Source organism: Taudactylus pleione, unplaced genomic scaffold, assembly GCF_031769625.1.
Source record: "Taudactylus pleione unplaced genomic scaffold, aTauple2 ptg000019l, whole genome shotgun sequence".
Classification (NCBI taxonomy): domain Eukaryota; kingdom Metazoa; phylum Chordata; class Amphibia; order Anura; family Myobatrachidae; genus Taudactylus; species Taudactylus pleione.
Window position 1 is genome coordinate 17880144 of NW_028284421.1, and position 17871 is coordinate 17898014.

General features: G+C 44.4%; 1 protein-coding gene across 6 annotated transcripts in view; it reads right to left on the reverse strand.

Moving 5' to 3' along the window:
- LOC148540355 (dual oxidase 1-like) overlaps positions 1–17871 on the reverse strand; it is a 229697-nt gene that overhangs the window by 201841 nt on the left and 9985 nt on the right. For 2 of the 6 annotated variants that reach the window (XM_088445643.1, XM_088445650.1), the window contains one exon: positions 8990–9138. The exons of 3 other annotated variants lie outside the window; for them this stretch is intronic. In XM_088445643.1, coding sequence (XP_088301769.1) covers positions 8990–9006 — 17 coding nt within the window. In that variant the 5' untranslated portion in view covers positions 9007–9138. Of the gene's footprint in view, positions 1–6933; positions 7060–8989; positions 9139–17871 lie in introns of all 6 variants that reach the window. One more of the 6 variants, XM_088445669.1, reaches the window with a different exon arrangement.

Here is a 17871-nt window from a genome sequence, read left to right on the forward strand (position 1 = left end):
GCTCATCTATGAGCTTCTAATTAGGTCAATCAACAGCAGTTTACACAACTCCACCTACATTGTAGACCCACTGCTTTATTCGCCTGCCCCAACTGCCTATATCAGTCCCCCCCAGCCCAGTTGGAGATTATTCCCCCACCCAGCACCCCAACCACGAGCCAGACCATTTATAATGCTCTGCTAGAGTCAGAGGAAGATTTGCCGTGTTACTTTTAATTTTTAGTTTTTTTTCTTCTTCTTGTCTGTACTATCACCAAATTTTATCACCCCCAAAAGGTGCTGGCTGTATGCTATACGGTGGTGATGATGCTGATTGGACAAGGTCACTACACACATGGCGCAAGTACAGATTGCTGGAAGCCGAGGCCACAAGCTGTAATTTTACCATGTGTGTATTGGCCTGTTCAATATGGCATCTCACCCACCATACAACATACAGCTGGCTACCTTTTGGGATTGATAAAATTTGGTGATAAGGCTGTTTTGTGCAATTTATATATAAAAAATAAGTAAAAATTATGTTATTGCCTACAGTTCAGTACACAGTTTGGTTTATGCAGCCTAATTGGCTGTCTTATAATAAAGAGTTTAAATAAAAACCACAGAAAATTTGTTATTGACACAGTGCAGAGCAGTGTTATTGCCATAGTGCCTGTCAGTTTTTAGAATGAGTTAAAAAAAAAAAGACAACAAAATTTAATTAAGTACTATGTAGTGTTGTTGCCGCACAAATGTTAATGACTGCTATGCAGCACAGTCTTGTTAATGCTGCCTTATTGGCTGTCACAGTTATGATAAAGAGTTAAATTTAAAAAAAACAAACAAAGAAAAAAATAAAAAACTTTTTTTCTTTGACAAGAAACATATGTGTATTGTGTTTTTTTTCTTTACCTTGCAATACTGGTACTGCAGCACTTTAACGATAGCCTTGCAGGTCTCCGGGATGATGACGCCCAAGGACTGAGTTGAGATGAGTGTCCGAAACTTCAGATCTTCAAATGACATTCCTGTAGCCAGGTACCTTAGGGTAGCCACCAGCCTCTCTTCAGCAAGGATTGCCCTCCGCCATCTTGTGTCTTTCCTCCGGATGTGGGGGGTCACCAGATGCAGCAACTCCTGGAAGGTGGCGTCATCCATGCGCAGGTAGCTGCGGTAGTCAACCGGGTTGTTCTCCTTGATCTCCATCAGCAGGGACATGAGAGCGAGTATCCCTTTGCTGCAGCCACTCTTTGGTCCAGCATGTTCTTCTCCTCCTTTGCTGGGCCCTCTCCTGGATCACCTTGACCCCAGCTTGGGTGACCAACACTCTATACCGATAGGGATCCATCAGCACAGAATTCAGGAACAGGATAGAATATAGAATTCAGTTGCACACACTTGCAGGTAAAAGGCAAGCCAAATACAAAGAGCACAGTAGCAATGCACAGTTTTCAGCAGGTATACACCTAGCCTCACTAGTAGCAGAGCAGAATGTGCACAGGGTTAAAATGGTGCCTGCTTTTTATACCCTGGCTAGCCCATCCCATTGTTATTATTATTTACATTTCCCACCAAGTAGAGCCTTGTATGTTGTTTTGGTAACCTCACGATTTATCGTGCACGATATGACGATGCGTACGATCTGCTAGATCGTGAAATCGTGAATCAAATTGTCAGCTTTTTTGACCAAATCGTGCCCACGACTGCCGGGGAGCTCCTGGGGAGAGTTCAGGGGAAATGGTACACGATGTCGGATCGTGAGCACATCGCTAAGTCTGTGGGCACCTTTAGACAAAGATCCTTTATTTGTCTGTCAAGTGAGCAAATTTAAACAGCCCGCCTACTAGAATGAGAAGATTTAATTGGCTGGTCAGTCAAACCACATTTACAAAGTGGAGATTGGATAAGGTAAGTGCATTTTATTGAATTATTCATTCCATTCTGATTATGATATCAATCCAGGCTATTTTAGTGGTTGCAATACATTCATGGATTTTGAACATGTGTGTTAGGTTTGTTATGTGGTATGTCACCAATGTCCCCTGATTTAAATATCGCACACCCTACATACTGTAAACCCTTATCCTACATTTTGCCCTCTGAACGGTAGTAGGCAATTTTGAGCAGAGGAGGTGTTTTGTGAGAGATAGAGAGAGAGTTAGTTTCAGTTTCAGTGTTTTGGGGCAGCCATGACTTCCAGGAGAGTTGGCAGAGAGAGGCAGTTAGAGAAGGAGGATACCATCATCCTCACTCCTGTGGCGCCTACGCCACCCGTGGCACCACCAGAGCAGCCTCATCCACCACCACCCACTCCACAGGACAGTGTTCCCAGTGTGGAGGAGCTCTCCTTGTCCCTCCACAATTTTAGAAACCACTAGCTGTGCTTCATGGACCAGCAGCTGGATTCCATTGGGCAGCAGCTGCGGAGGCTCAATAGTATAAGGGCGGTGGCACAGAGCACCTGGATGGCCTGCGAGATCAACTGTCGACTGCTAGAATTAACACACACTACCCGTGACCTATCCAAGGCAATATGGGTGTGGTCACAGGTGGCACGGGAGCAACTGCAGGCAACACAGGCTCGCTGGTGAACCCCCCAAGGCACAGTGTCTGGAGGCGTTGGGGGTGGGGCATCAAAAGGGGAAGGGAAAAAATGAGGCCCTTCAGCCTCTCAATTTTTTTTTTACATTATTTTCTTGATTTGTTTTCTTTGTTTATTTTATTTGGATTTGTTAGAATATTTATGTTGTTTAAGTAAGGTGTTTTGAAAACATTTGTGATTGTGTGTGTTTTCTGAACATAAGTTAATTTTTAAGTATAATTTATTTTTTGGGTAATGTGTGTTTAAATAGTTAGGGGTACATTAAGGTAAATAGGTTTTAAAACATTTACATGGAGGAACACAATTTAGGGATTACATTTTAGTTAATATTGGTTAGTGTAATGTGCTTTTACAAATACATGTACATGACTATGTTTAGGTGTAAAATATTGTATTTGTTTTCTAAGTTAGAAATATTTTTATTTATTTTTATTTATCATAAATGTGCTTTCAATGTCTATATGTACTTGTTTTCCCAAATTGACACATACAACTCACCTATGAAAACCATGTCTATTATTTTTTAGAGTTCTTGGTGATGTTTTAGGTGTGAGTTTCAAACGCTCACCCTATTACATTGCGCAAGTTGTATGTTTAAAATGGGAAAACATCTGGATGAGAGTTTAAATTGTGAGAGTTGTGGACCCTAGTATGCATGTTGTTGGACCCTATTACATTTGTCGAGTTTACAAAATGTGCGAGTGTAGCGCTAAACTCACACATTTTGTACACTCGGACACTATTACATTTAGCCCTGTGTGTATGTATATAAAATATATTAGATTAAATTATTTGTTGTAAAAATATTATTAAATGAAGTTTTATTTATTTAATTGTCTAGTCAAAACTCTCTCATAAAATGTTGGTATCCAGACTTATAAAATGTGCAGAATGCATTCTGCTGTAATCAGCATTTTGGAATGACTTACTAATTACATAACAGCCAAAGCAGCAGATCCAGATCAATAGATAATTTTATTTACTATAGGGGAAAAATGTCAGTTTACTATAATTTAAGTGTGTTTTTAAGTTCTATTATTATTATAGATCTTTAGTGGACAACATGATATTTAACACGTGTTTCACAATTGGCCTACTCCCAACAAGTGGCCCACAGATAATTTTGGCAAAGAGACTTTGGCAAATAGATATCAGAAATATCTGCTGGGGTCCCCTGTTTTTGATTGCAAAACAGCCCCCAGAGAAACCAATGGGGACTGCTTTCTTGCTTTGCCTCAGTAGCTAATGCCATCTGCAGATGTCATCTGCTATTGTAGCCTGTAGGCTTCACTTTGCAAAAAGTTCCAGCAGAGGGATCCACAAGATCCCTCCCCGGCACTCAAACTCAATCATCAATGTGACCACCCACTCTTCGTTTGCTACTCGTCATCATCAGTGCACATTTCTACCAGCCTTTATGTGCTGCAACAGATACATCTGAAAACAAGTGTATTTATTTACACTTACGTCCAATACTACATAGCCGATGATGACATGCCCTCACTGAACATCGCCCTGTTACACCTCTCCAGTTGTGAGTATAGATACAACTGACATGTGTTTGACTCTGCATCGCCTGTACTTGCCCATTATCATTTGCAGACCACGAGCAGTGCAAAAATACACAAGTTATGCTCTGCCAACTGGAGTAACTTTAACTTTGCATCAACCACGGTGTTTCCAGCATTAGAATAAGAAAACCATCACTTCATAAACCATTTAGTTGAAAAAGTTTAAATATATCCTCTATAGTAAATTTACACTTTTAAAATATTAGTGATAGCAGCTTATGCTTCAGTGTTCTGTCTGAAAATCATAAACTTATGTTACTGTTTTAATTAGAGAGGAGCGGTTCAGATTGTATGCTATCCGAACCTTTCCAAACTTCCATCACCCGAGTCAATCAGAACGGTGGCTGACTCGGATTCCACTTTGAGGCAAACGTCTCTTCGGAGCGTCAGATTCTCGCAGGTTTTGGATTCTATATAAGGCTGCACGTCTGGAACTCGGCGCCATTTCCCTGTCAGGCACGCTGCTATATGCTGCGCTGTACTCTGCTGTATAGGCTGTGCTGTGTCCAGACTCACAACAAGTGGCTGTGCTGCTCTTAGTCAATGTGTATATGGGGGGCCTGCTGCTGAATGCTACACTATACTCTGCTGTATAGGCTGTGCTGTGTCCAAACTCACAAGTGGCTATAATGCTCTGTATATTAGTCAATGTGTATAGGGGGGCATGCTGCTGTATGCTGTGCTATATTCTGCTGTATAGGCTGTGCTGTGTCCAGACTCACAAGTGGCTGTACTGCCCTGTATATTAGTCAAAGTGTATAGGGGGACACACTGCTGTATGCTGTGCTATACTCTGCTGTAAATTGTTTGTGCTGTGTCCATCAAAAGATGCTTACGTGCATATATAAGCCCTGTGGCTCCAAGCAGTTTGAATTTATCTGTGACCTCCACAAAAATAATGACACATATATATATATTAGGGATGTGCAGGCTCGGATAGGTTCGAGTTTGCACGTGGAGTTCGGATTTTTCCCTCCAAAAAAACGGAACTCAGAAAGAGGCAAAACGTCATCTTACATGGACGAACATCATCATTCCTGGACTTTTGTCCAGGAATGATGATGTTCGTCCATGTAAGATGACGTTTTGCCTCTTTCTAAGTTCCGTTTTTTTGGAGGGAAAAATCCGAACTCCACGTGCAAACTCGAACCTATCCGAGCCTGCACATCCCTAATATATATATATATATATATATATATATATATATATATATAGTTAAGTTCCATTGTTTGTACTGTTTGGTGCACTTTACCCTAGTGCACATTGTTGCATATATAAGCCCTGTGGCTCCACGCAGTGTGAGCCATGTGCCATGTTTGAAGTTGAACTGCCACATGTTTGTACTGTCCACTGCTATCACTTAGCTTAGTCAGTCAGCTAGCTCAGTGTAACCTTTTGGATTAAACTGGAGGAAAACAATATTGTGAGCTATGAGGTGGTCAAAATTTACTCGAAATGAGTGGAAATTAATTTTATTGAGGTTAATCATACTCTAGGAACAAAAAACAGGCTAAAATTATGTGATTTTAGCTTTTTTTGCCAATTTTTGGAAAATAATCCATAACCAAAACCAATCACAGTGGTTTGGGCAGAACCAGACCCAAAACCAAAACCGGACAATGTATTAGGACCAAAACCAGCAAAAATGATCCGGCACACATCTCTAGTTTTAATTAATTGGTTCATGGAGTGCTGGCTTTACTGTTCTTATTTAGAGCAATTGTATGGAGTCGCACAGTCACACACCCACATAGAGGTCCAGGGTATAATTATAATAAATCACATAGTAGGTGAGTTAGAGCTGCCTTTATATTTGTTTACCCAGTGTATTCATCCGCCCTTCAAATCCTCATTAGTAAGTACTTTCTTTTTATTTGCTTGTAAACGACTAAGGACCTGTTTAAGAGATGTACGCTATTCCTATGTTTTCGCAGTTCATTGATGATCAGCAATCTGCGCATACATCTGAGCCAACGTTCCAAAATACATTACTGTAGTCACTTGCAGTGTGAGTAACATGAGGGAGCATTTGGGGGAGGTAACGGGCAGTGGTGTCAAACAACACAGGTGTGTTACAATCATTTTCAGGGCATGTCGCAGCCTGCTTCTGCCATCCCATACACAGTGAAAGTGACTCCAGTGTATCAGTTTGCGCGACCATTATAAATAAGTATAGAGTTACTCAGAACTACGACAATCGAATGATCTGCTACCGATGCTGCATCTTTGTGCACAGATGCTTGGATTTGCAAAGCCGCAGGTGGATGTCTCAATACATTCCTCTGCATCTGCGACATTTGCATATATTTGTACAGCAGTTGTGTACAGGATTGCAGCTGCGATGGCATTAGTGCACATCTTTGAAGCAGACCCTAAGTTACAAAGAGCAAACCTTATATGGTGGAATTACCCCTTCTTATAAAGGTCAGTGCACAAATATACTTATATCTCAATTAATAGGGACAGTCCATCTGCACATCTGATACATACTGTACCACTATGCATCATTGTAGTTTGGAAAGTGATAATCCCCAGTCCATTGCTTGCACATATAAATACATTACCAATTAGCACACCATACTATTACATTTGTCCTGTCCTTGTCATTAAATAAAAGCTTTACATAACTCTCCCAATCTACTGCTAATATCACCCTCATTTATGTTCCATATAACATTATTTCCTAAATAAATTGGATTGCATCCATGCATATATTTTGCCTCCATACACAGGGTACCTATTTGATTTTCCTTGATAAGTATTGCTTTCTTCCACACTCACCTGATGCATACTGTAGGTTTGGGGTTATGTTACTTGGATTATAAGGTTTGGGATGACTCATAAGATCAGATGATGCCTACATAAGTGTGCTGCCTCCACTCCTCCAGCTTTCTAAAATATCTTGTTCTGTAAATCAAATTGTATTTTTTCCAGTCTGCACATGGTAAGTTTACTTTCTGGAACTACACTTCCCGAACTCTATGATTCCACACTGCCTGACACGCATACTGTACAATACACCATAATGGACGTGTGAGATAAAATGTGGAGTGACGCCCATTGCATTGTAGTAAGGGCACAGACTTTTATGGCACTGTATCTCAGTTCTGATAATTACACTTTCTGTCAGCATGTTCCAAACTAAATATAAGTAACCAAGAGATTACAATTATAATAATAGGTTACCAAAGAGTTTTATAGAGGCTGCTGCAAGAGCTAGAAATGAGCCTGTGGTGGAAATCTTTATCTTACACACCTTACACACCTTATATCTTGGGCAATAGCTTTATGTTTCATCCAAGTTCTGAGACAAGGAAATTTATTATGGTATGTTAAATATATTTGTTATCAGTACATAGAATGTAGGATATAGATTATATGGGGCTTGGTCCCCTTTTCCCATTCCCTCTTATTTTGTACTGTTTTATATTTATTTATTTATTTATTTTTATTTATTGGCAGTTATTTATATAGCGCACACGTAGGACCTGATTCAGACCTGCTCGCAAGATACGATCGCTTGCTGGCAAAAGGGGCCGGATATGTAAATGAAGTGCTCGCACTGCATCTCATATGGACGGCCACTGTGTGTTAGCGAGTTACGGCAAAGTGCGCTCGCAAGTGTCTGAAGATGCCCCCTTGCCACTCGCAACACACGTCTTCTTCGGGATATATATGATTAATCGGGACCATCGTGAGCCATCGGAGCTGCTCGCAGCCCTTGGGGTTGCCTTTCCCCGCCGCAAGCACTGCGATTAGTGCGGGCTGAAATACATGCAGGTGACATGTACAATGACGCTGCTTTGCTAATTAAGCATGCCCTTTAAATGGCGTTTTGGCGGGCAGACATGCCTTCATTCACAACACCACTCTCCCGTTCACATGCACCTTCCCGTTACTATCCACAAACGGCACTATCTGTTACTCAAAGCAGCGACCTGATAGTGGCTTACAGTATGAGCTACCAAAATCAGATCGCAACGAATGGCCTGCGCAGGCGCACTGCGAATTATATGCATGCACAGATGGGGGAAAATCGCTCACAGCAAGCGTTCGCACCGTTGAGAGCAGGTCTGAATCAGGTCTATATTCCGCAGCGCCTTACAGAGAATATTTGACCACTCACATCAGTCCCTGCCCCAGTGGAGCTTACAATATGTCCGCTCGCAAGTGGGTCGATGGTGTGCACTGCACATGCACTGCGCATGCGCACGACGGAGGGAGCTCCGTGGTGCTCATGCGCCAGACGCGATGAGCGAAGGACTTTCCTTCGCTCGTTGTGTCTGATCAAAGGGGGCGTGCTGTCGATGTTGATTGACAGCACGCCCCCTTTGGTGGGCGTGCCGGGGGCATGGGGGCGTGCCTCCCAGACGGGGGCATTCCCAAGGGAACGTCTACCGTCAGATGCCGGCCCACTGACATCACTAGTGATGTCAGTGGGAGTGATTTTGGCTCTGATAGAGCCAAAATCACTCCGGGCCTTGCAGTTGAGAAACTCAACCGCAGGCTCCGGCTCGCAGTGGCGATGGTCGCGATGGTCAAGACCATCGCGACCATCAACCTGCACGCTCGTATAGGCTGTGGGTGGTGACCCACAGCTATACAAGCGTCCAGGAGGACGCTCCATTTTTATGGTGGACGGCCCTCATTCAGAGCGAGCTCTCTGCTCAGAGCGTCCGGCTCTGAATGAGGGCCTATATTCCTTATCACATTACCTATAATCTATATTATATCAGTGCAGTACCACCCTTTGCTTTATTAGAGGTGGCATTTGTAGTATTCAAATAGTAGTATTATAACACTGAAGTGTCTGTTCCAAATGTCAGCTACTCCTCACCTGTTAAATCTGTACATAAGTAGGGGTGTGCACCGGCCACTTTTCGTGTTTTGGTTTTGGATCTGGATCTTTCTTCGTTTTTTGGATCTGGATTGGATTTGCCAAAACCACCCTTCCGTGTTTTGGGTTCTGGGTTTTGGGTTTTGGATCTGTATTTTTTTGAAAAAAAGCATAAAAACAGGTAAAATTTGTGGGTTTTTCTGCTCCTATGCTATTATTAACCTCAATAACCTTAATTTCCACTCATTTCCAGTCTATTCTGAACACCTCACAATAGTGTTTTTATGTCCAAAAGGTTGCACCGAGGTAGCTGGATGACTATGCTAAGCGACACGAGTAGGCGGCACAAACACGTGGCCTATCTAAGAGTGACACTGCAGTGGCAGACAGGATGGCAGTTTGAAAAACTAGGCCCCAAACAGTACATAATGCAAAGAAAAAAAAGAGGTGCAAGATGGAATTGTCCTTGGGCCCACCCACCCTTATGTTGCATAAACAGGACATGCACACTTTAACAAACCAATCATTTCAGCGCAAGGGTCTGCCACACGACTGTGGCTGAAATGATTGGTTCGTTTGGGCCCCCACAAATCAAGCTGGCAATTAATCTGTCCGTGCACAAACTGGCTCTACGGAGGCAAGATGTCGTCCTCATCCTCCTCATTCACCGATTCTTCAGTGTTGTGTACATCCTCATCCTCACAGAGTATTAATTCGTCCCCACTGGAATCCACCACCACAGGTCCCTCTGTACGTTCTGGAGGCTGGTCTCCCTGGAAGAGTTGATAATTCATTTTTATGAACATCATCTTCTCCACATTTTGTGGAAGCAACCTCCTACGCCTTTCGCTGACAAGGTTCCCGGCTGCACTAAACACTCTTTCGGAGTACACACTGGAGGGGTGGCAACTCAGGTAAAATAGAGCCAGTTTGTACAGGGGCCTCCAAATTGCCTCTTTTTCCTGCCAGTACAGGTACGGACTGTCTGACATCCCTACTTGGATGCTGTCACCAATGTAATCCTCCACCATTCTGTCAGTGGTGACAGTATCATATGCAGTGACAGTAGACATGTCAGAAATTGATGGCACGTCCTTCAGTCCGGACCAGATGTCCTAACCGGCCCTTGACAGGCGCTCGCTTGGCACTGCTGCTGTGTTGATGCACGTGCGGCTACTGCGCATACATTTCGCACACAAACACAGAAAAAAAAGAATTGTTTATTTTTTGTGGAGTGCACTTTGGGGGTTACACCACCCTTTAACAGACAGACTTATGGGACACAGGCGCACGCTTGGCGCTGCTCTTTTGTTGATGCACGTACAGTGCACACAATTCACAAACACAGAAGAAAATGTTTTATTTTTGTTGGAGTGCACTTTGGGGGTTACACCACCCTTTAACAGACAGACGAACGCTTGGCGCTGCTGCTTTGAGGATGCCGGTGCGGCTACAGCCCACACAATTCACAAAGACAGAAAAAAAAAGTAGAATCTTTTATTTTTGTTGGAGTGCACTTTGGGGGAGCACCCCTGATGCACAGATCACCCCCTGGACAACACTACAGCACCCCTCTAAGACTACAGCCTTTATGGGACACTGCACAACACAGTCCAGCCAGCCCCTATAGACTTTGGAGTGGACACAGCCCCTATGGACAACTGACTGCACAACACAGCCCAGCCAGCCCCTATGACAGCAGCACAACACAGCCCAGCCAGCCTCTATGGACAACAGCAGCAAAATACAGCCAACCCAGCCCTAGCTCACACCCTCCCTCTTCACTGTAGACAGCCGGAGTGAGAAATGGCGCCGACGCAGGGACTTTTTATAGAATCCAAAACCTGCGAGATCCGGAAGGCGGGATGATGACGTTTTGCCTCGATTTCAGATCCGAGTCAGGCGGGAAAAGTCGAGCCTGACTCGGATACGACTCGGATCGGGGGGGCTCGGATTTCAGAAATCCGAACCCGCTCATCCCTAACATAAAGTAAGTCCATATTTGTCTAAAACCAAAGACAGCCCCAATTAGAAATTCTGAATGATTTGGAATTGTTTTTGCAGTAAAATCAGAAAAATTAAACACAATTTAAAACAAAATATGGTATTTTCATGATGATATTAACAGTAAATTTATTAGCATGAGATAAGCCAAAACACAAATGCTGTATGCAGCATTACAGCAGAAGTTCATATAACCGTAATTCTGGATTTATGGAGAAGATAAATAGAACATATATAGAACATATATTAATTTAAATGAGAAATGTGCGGTTGGGTTCTGCAGAAATCCGAATTCACCCGTATTTCGTGAATCCGGGTAAATCCGAGTCGCAGTTCTGATCTCCAGGGAAGATCTGGGTAACTCCGAAATTCGGCCTTTGGATTGCATGAATTACATAATTTTAGCTGTTTTTAAAGCTTTTTATCTATTTTTTTTTTAAATCCAGATCTAAAAGGGACCAAGACCAAATCCAGATCCAAAACCTTGAAGGAGATACAGATCCAAAACCAAAAACGGGGTCGGCGCACATCCCTAATTTAAATAGGCACATTACTGTAATTATATTAAGGGGGCAATAAAAACTGATTGTTAATTGGGGACATTAAATCTTATAAAGGGGCAATAATTATTAGTTTATGATATGGGCTCCATTATATAGCAATAAAATAATTGTTGCCTCTGTCTTCAATAATTTTTTTCTATCACTAAATTAAAATAGCCTCTATAAGAGAATTATTAAGGATTTTTGCCTCCTTAATCATTATAGTAAAAAAAAGCAATTGATCTATAAAACTTACGCATTCACCCCCAGCAGCTGCCTATGTAAACAAGGAGCCTTATTTGCCTATATGGCCAGGTCTCTGAGATTCATCTATGGAGAGTGTCCAGGATGGAGAGCAGGAGCCATAGGGGAAAGTCTAATTTATAGACTTTCTAATTTATAGTCTAATTTATATATATATATATATATATATATAAATATATATATGCAAATTCCACAAATTACGCAGAAGACTACAGCAAGACACGATCCCATGCCAATGACTGCAACTCTCCAGCTGGCACCTGGAGTTTCTGCAAAAGATAAACATACCATATCACTCATTGGAATTATTATGAAATATTACGGATATGGAAGATTGAGATAACTAAGAAGGAAAAACACAAAGAATTGAGCATACATCAGAGAAAAGAGGAAATGAAGATAACCTCTATAAAAAGTGTAAGAAGTTATCTGTCACTCGAGTGTGGTGACTGGGGTTCTAAACTTATCTGAGTACTACTGTATGCACTTCACATTAGCGCTATTGTGGGACATTATTTGTATATGTCCTCAGGGGTGTATCTAGGGATCCAAGCACCCCTGGCAATGTAATGGACTGGTGCCCCCTTATGCAGTGCCCCCAGTAGTAATCCCCCCTATGCTGTATTGCCCCCAGTAGCCCCCCCTATACAGTGCCCCCAGTAGTTGACCCCAGTAGTAGCCCCCCCTATACAGTACCCCCAGTAATAGTCCCCAGTAGTAGTCCCCCCTATACAGTGCCCCCAGTAGTAGTCCCCCCTATACAGTGTTCCCAGTAGTAGTCTCACCTACACAGTGCCCCCAGTAGTGGCCACCCCCCTAAATTGTCCCCAGTAGTGGCCACCCCTATACAGTGCCCCCAGTAGTGGCCACCGCTATACAGTGCCCCCAGTAGTGGCCACCCCCCTAAATTGCCCCCAGTATTGGCCACCCCTATACAGTTCTCCCAGTAGTGGTCACCCCCCATAAATTGCCCCCAGTAGTGGACACCCCTATACAGTGCCCCCAGTAGCGGGCACCCCCCCATAAAGTGCCCCAGTAGCGGGCACCCCTATTTCACTGCCCCCCCTGTAGTGCCAGGCTTACACACACACACACAAAGGACTAAAAAAATTAAACTTACCTGATCCCCGCTCCTGACGCGACCGCCGCTGTCTGCTCTAAGTCCTGGCCTGCTCTTCTCCTGCATGGGAGAGACGTCATGACGTATGACGTCTCTCACATCACATGCTGGGGGGAGAGCCGGAAGATGGAGCTCATGAGTGAGCTCGAGCCGGCTCCCTCCGCGGACGACGCAGCAGCAAATGAGAGTCTGTCTGACTCTCATTGGCTGGCTCCTATTACAAACACACAGCCACTGCTGTGTAGGGCAGACATCTCTCACTGCGGTTTGCCCTACACTTGTGGGGCCGGGGAACTTGTCCACCCCTTGGCTGCTGGTGGCACTGCCGGACGACGCCCCCCTTTGGTCGGCGCCCCTGGCGAGTGCCATCCTGGTCAATGGGTAGATACACCCCTGTATGTCCTTAATCATTATGTAGCCCCCTGGAACTTTAGCTGGTATAAAAACTGGTATAAAATCTTTAGCTGGTAGCTGGTATAAGGTGAATTAATAGTTAGCTCACCTCGCTGATGCATTCCTCTGCCTCAGCTAGCTTATGGGTGTGGGCAATTAGTGTTGAAAGGGGTTTGTACTCATGCAGGCTTTACAGAAAAGTTTCCTTGTGTGGGCATAGGTCAGGGGTGGGGAACGTCTGGCCTCTACAATCATTTGGTCTGGCCCTGCCGAGGTAACCGCAGGTGGGACTTGAAAATCAATAAAGCTAGGAGCTTTTTTTCTGCTAGCCTCATCTGGCTAGCAGGGTGCCTAGAATGGCCGCCTGCAGCCAGAATCTATGCAGCAGTGCTACCTGGAGTGTCCTTAGGATGCTTCAGATGGTCACACTGCTGCCTTTACAGCATTGCTGTAATCACCGGCGATTGTGGCCATGCCCCCGTGTGACATCCCGTGGAGGGAGCATGGTCTGCACCAGGCCTGCAAATTATTTTATAAATACTCAAATGGCCCTTGGCATGAAAAAGGTCCCCCGTCCCTGGCATAGGTGATGCTGTGTGGTGGTTGTGCTGTGCAAATACAGTATGTTGGGTGACTCCTCCAGCACACTATTTGGTTGTAAAACAATAAATTATAATGGGAAAATATTTACATTTCCTTCTCCACTCCTGCACAGTACTTGTGTTATGACAATAACAAACAAAAATATATACAGTACATATCCTTGCCAGTGGTGTTATTCCAAACATAGGGCTTGATTCAGAGCTGAAAGCTCTGACCAGAGCGCTCGCTCTGAATCAGGGCCCTCCTACCTTTTTTTGGAGCGTCCTCATGGACGCTCGCATAGCTGTGGGTTACCACCCACAGCTTATGTGAGCGTCCATGATGATGGTCGCGATGGTCAAAGAACATCGCGACCATCGCGCTTGCGACGAGACCCTGCGGTAGGGTCTCGCTGCCGCAAGCCCAGGAGTGATTTTGGCTCTATCAGAGCCAAAGTCACTCCCACTGACATCATTGCTCATGTCAGTGGGGCCGAACTCAGACGGTAGGCGTTCCCATGGGAATGCCTCCATCTGGCCGCCACGCCCCCGGCACGCCCACCAAAGGGGGCGTGCTGTCAGTCACCATTGACAGCATGCCCCCTTTGGTGCGAGACCCTGAGCGACGTATTTCTCGTCGCTCGCCGGGTCTCGCGCATGCGCACGACAGAGCTCCCTCCAAACATTCGCCAAACATTGACCCACTTGCGAGCGAACTTCCCTCGCGAGCGGGTCTGAATGACCCCCATATTCCCCTTCTTTTATCAGGAGCTAACTGATCTTTATAGCTCATATGCAGTTACTACTAGAGATAAGCGGGTCCGGTACATCTCGATTCCGAGCCGGATCAGAGTCAGGCTTGGGTCTTCCTGTCTGACTCGGATCCGAAAACAAGGCAAAACATCATCAATCGTGCGTCGGATTATCACAGGGTTTGGTTTGCATATAAGTCCCTCCCTGCGGTGATCGGTGCCATTTGCTTGCTGAGTTGCTACGGGTCTCGCACCAAAACGGGGAGGCTGTCGATTGTGATTGACAGCTCGCCCTGTTTTGGAGGCGGCCAGGGGGGCTGCTTGCACAAACGCAGGCGTTCCCTTAGGAACGCTTGGCGTTTGTGGGCGGCCCTACTGGCATCACTTGTGATGTCAGTAGTGGACTTCCTGCTCTATTAGAGAAGGAAATCCACTCGGGCTTATAAGAGCTGAGACCCTACCACAGAGTCTCCTCGCAAGACCGATGGTCACGATAATTGCAATGTGGCTGGCCAAATGGAGGCGTTCCTGAAGGAACGCCTGCCGTCTGGGGGCGGCCTCAGTAGTGAGCTTCCAGCTCTATTAGAGCCGGAAGCTCACTGGGCCTTGCGATGGATGAGACTCTACCACAAGGGTCTCGTCGCAAGCCTGATGGTCACCCACAGCTTAGCGAGCAGCCAGGAGGCCAGTTAAAAAAAGAAAAGTGCCGCCCTGTTTCAGCGTGCGGCTCTGAATCAGGCCCTGAATCCATTTAGTGGTTGTGCTGGCCATCCAGGGGCTGTGTGCTGAGTCCACCCAGAAGCTGTGCTGTCCACCAGGGACTGTGTGATTTCAATCAGGGGCTGTGCTGTCCATCCAGGGGCTGTGCTGTCCACCAACGGCTGTGTGCTGAGTCCATCCAGGGGCTGTGCTGTCTGTCCATGGGCTGTGCTGTCTGTCCAGGGGCTGTAAAAAAAGAAAAGGCTAAGAAAAATAATAAGTTAAAATAAAAGTAAAAAGTAGTTGTTTTTTTGTGCTAGACCCCAGTGTATCAATATAAGCACTGTGATGCTGCAGGCCATACCCCACCCAGTGCATCCATATAAGTACTGTGATGCTGAATGCCACACCCCAGTCTATTCATATAAGTATTATGACGCTGCAGGATGTACCCCAGTGTATCCATATAAGCACTGTGACGTTGCGAGCCCTACCCTAGTGTATCTAGGATGTACCACGGTGTATCCATATAAGAACTGTGATGCTGCAGGCCGTACCCCAATGTATCCATATAAGCACTGTGAGTCTGCAGGCTGTACTCCCCAGTGTATCCATATAAGTACAGTGATGCTGCAGGCTGTACCCCACTGCGTTCACATAAATGGTGTGACTCCACAGTGTAATTTGCGAAAAAAGTAAAAAATATATATATATTTGTTCTTGTACTGTTCCATCCAGTGGCTGTGCTCGGTTGTCCATCCACTCCCAGTCTAGTCACAGTCTGGTGCTTTAGTGACTCCACAGGCCATAGCACAAGCACTGTGACTCCGAGCAGGGTCAGTTGAAAAACGAAAGTATAAAAAAAGTAACATAAAATATATTTGATTCTATTGGTACTTGTACTGTTCTGTGTGCTGTACCACAGTGAGTTTTTTTCATGTACAAAGCCCTTTGAATACCAGAAATGTGAGCTGAGCTGTGAATTGAAAAATGGATAACAATCAGTTTAGATGGAGAAGAGCAGGAGCAACAATCAAATACTTAAATACTTTTACTACAGCTGCTACCACCAGTCATGATGATATTAGTCATCTACTAAAGCCGATGCCTAAGGGCATAGAGGGTTTAAGTAATGGCATCTAAAATCAAATAACCTAAATTTTACAGTGGTAAAGAAAAAACACCTCTAATAAAGAGAAAGTAAGTGCAGAAAAACATATAATTGACAATATAGCATTTACCACATGAAGTGGCAAAGAAAAGCTAAGGCCTTGGCCTTTATTTATGAGTGGTGGATCTGCAACTGTCAGTGAGGCATCTTCTTCTGCCTCTCATGACGATGTAAACCCTTTTCACTCTAGAAGAGGTGTCAAAAATATGAAAACCACTAAAGCACAGGAACCAACTGTGTGCTCAGAAATGTCACAAATCCCTGAGGAGAGTCTAAGTGTGTCCTCGGGTGCAATGTGTGAGCCAGACCTTTTCAATTCTGTACTTGAAGAGTAGCCTCCTTTCACCATTTGTGCACCCTTTGATGAGCAGCCCATGTCAACATGCTGACACAGAAATTGAGGATGCTAGTGTGGAAGTGCACCAGGATGAGGGGTATATTTATGTAGTTGACACTCTTGCTAATAAGGATGTTGATGAGGATGATATTTATGAGTTTGTTTGTGTAAGTCAGGCACCAGTGGAAACAGTTGTTGCCCATGATAAGAAAAAGACCATTGTCATGCCTTGGCATAAGATGAAAAAATTCACCTCTTATATGTGGAATTATTTCTACCCAAATCTGGACAACAATTGTCAAGCCATCTGGAGCTTTTGCAAAGCCACAGTAAGTAGAGGTAGGGACCTTAACCATGTAGGAACCTCCTCCCTGTTACTTCATTTGCAGCAAGTTCATGGAACATCTGTGGAAAATCAGAAACTGGTGTTAAAAAATAACAACAGACAGTCCAGCCTCAGCTAGCTCCCTTCCCTCAGCTAGATCCCTGGACCTGCAATCTTCACCGCCAACTTCCTCATCAATATCCTCACTAATGATCGGAGGTAGTTCTGCATCCAGGATAAGGCTAGGTGACTCCTCCTTTATTCAGGATTCCTCAGAAGAATCCTTAAGAACTAGGCCTGCTGCTGTTGATGGGGTGGATCTTCATCCCACAAAGGGACCAAGAAGACTACTACTTGTGTAGTAGTTAAAAAAACAATTGACTGTTAATCCTTTGATAGAGGAAACAAGTATGACAGCTGTCACCCAGTTGCACAGCGGATCACTGACGCCATGATGGCTGTACTAGTATCAGATGGTGAATTAATAGAAATTGAGAATGATAGTGTGGAGTAAGTGCAAAAGGAGGGTATTTGTGTCTGATCTGATGCTAATGAGGATGTTGTTTGTATAAGTTCTTGCTCATGATAAAAAGAAAGTCATTGTCATGCCTAGGCATAAGACCAGAAAAGCCACATCTTGGGTGTGGAATTGTTTGAACCCAAATCCTGACAACAGTTGTGAAGGCATCTGTAC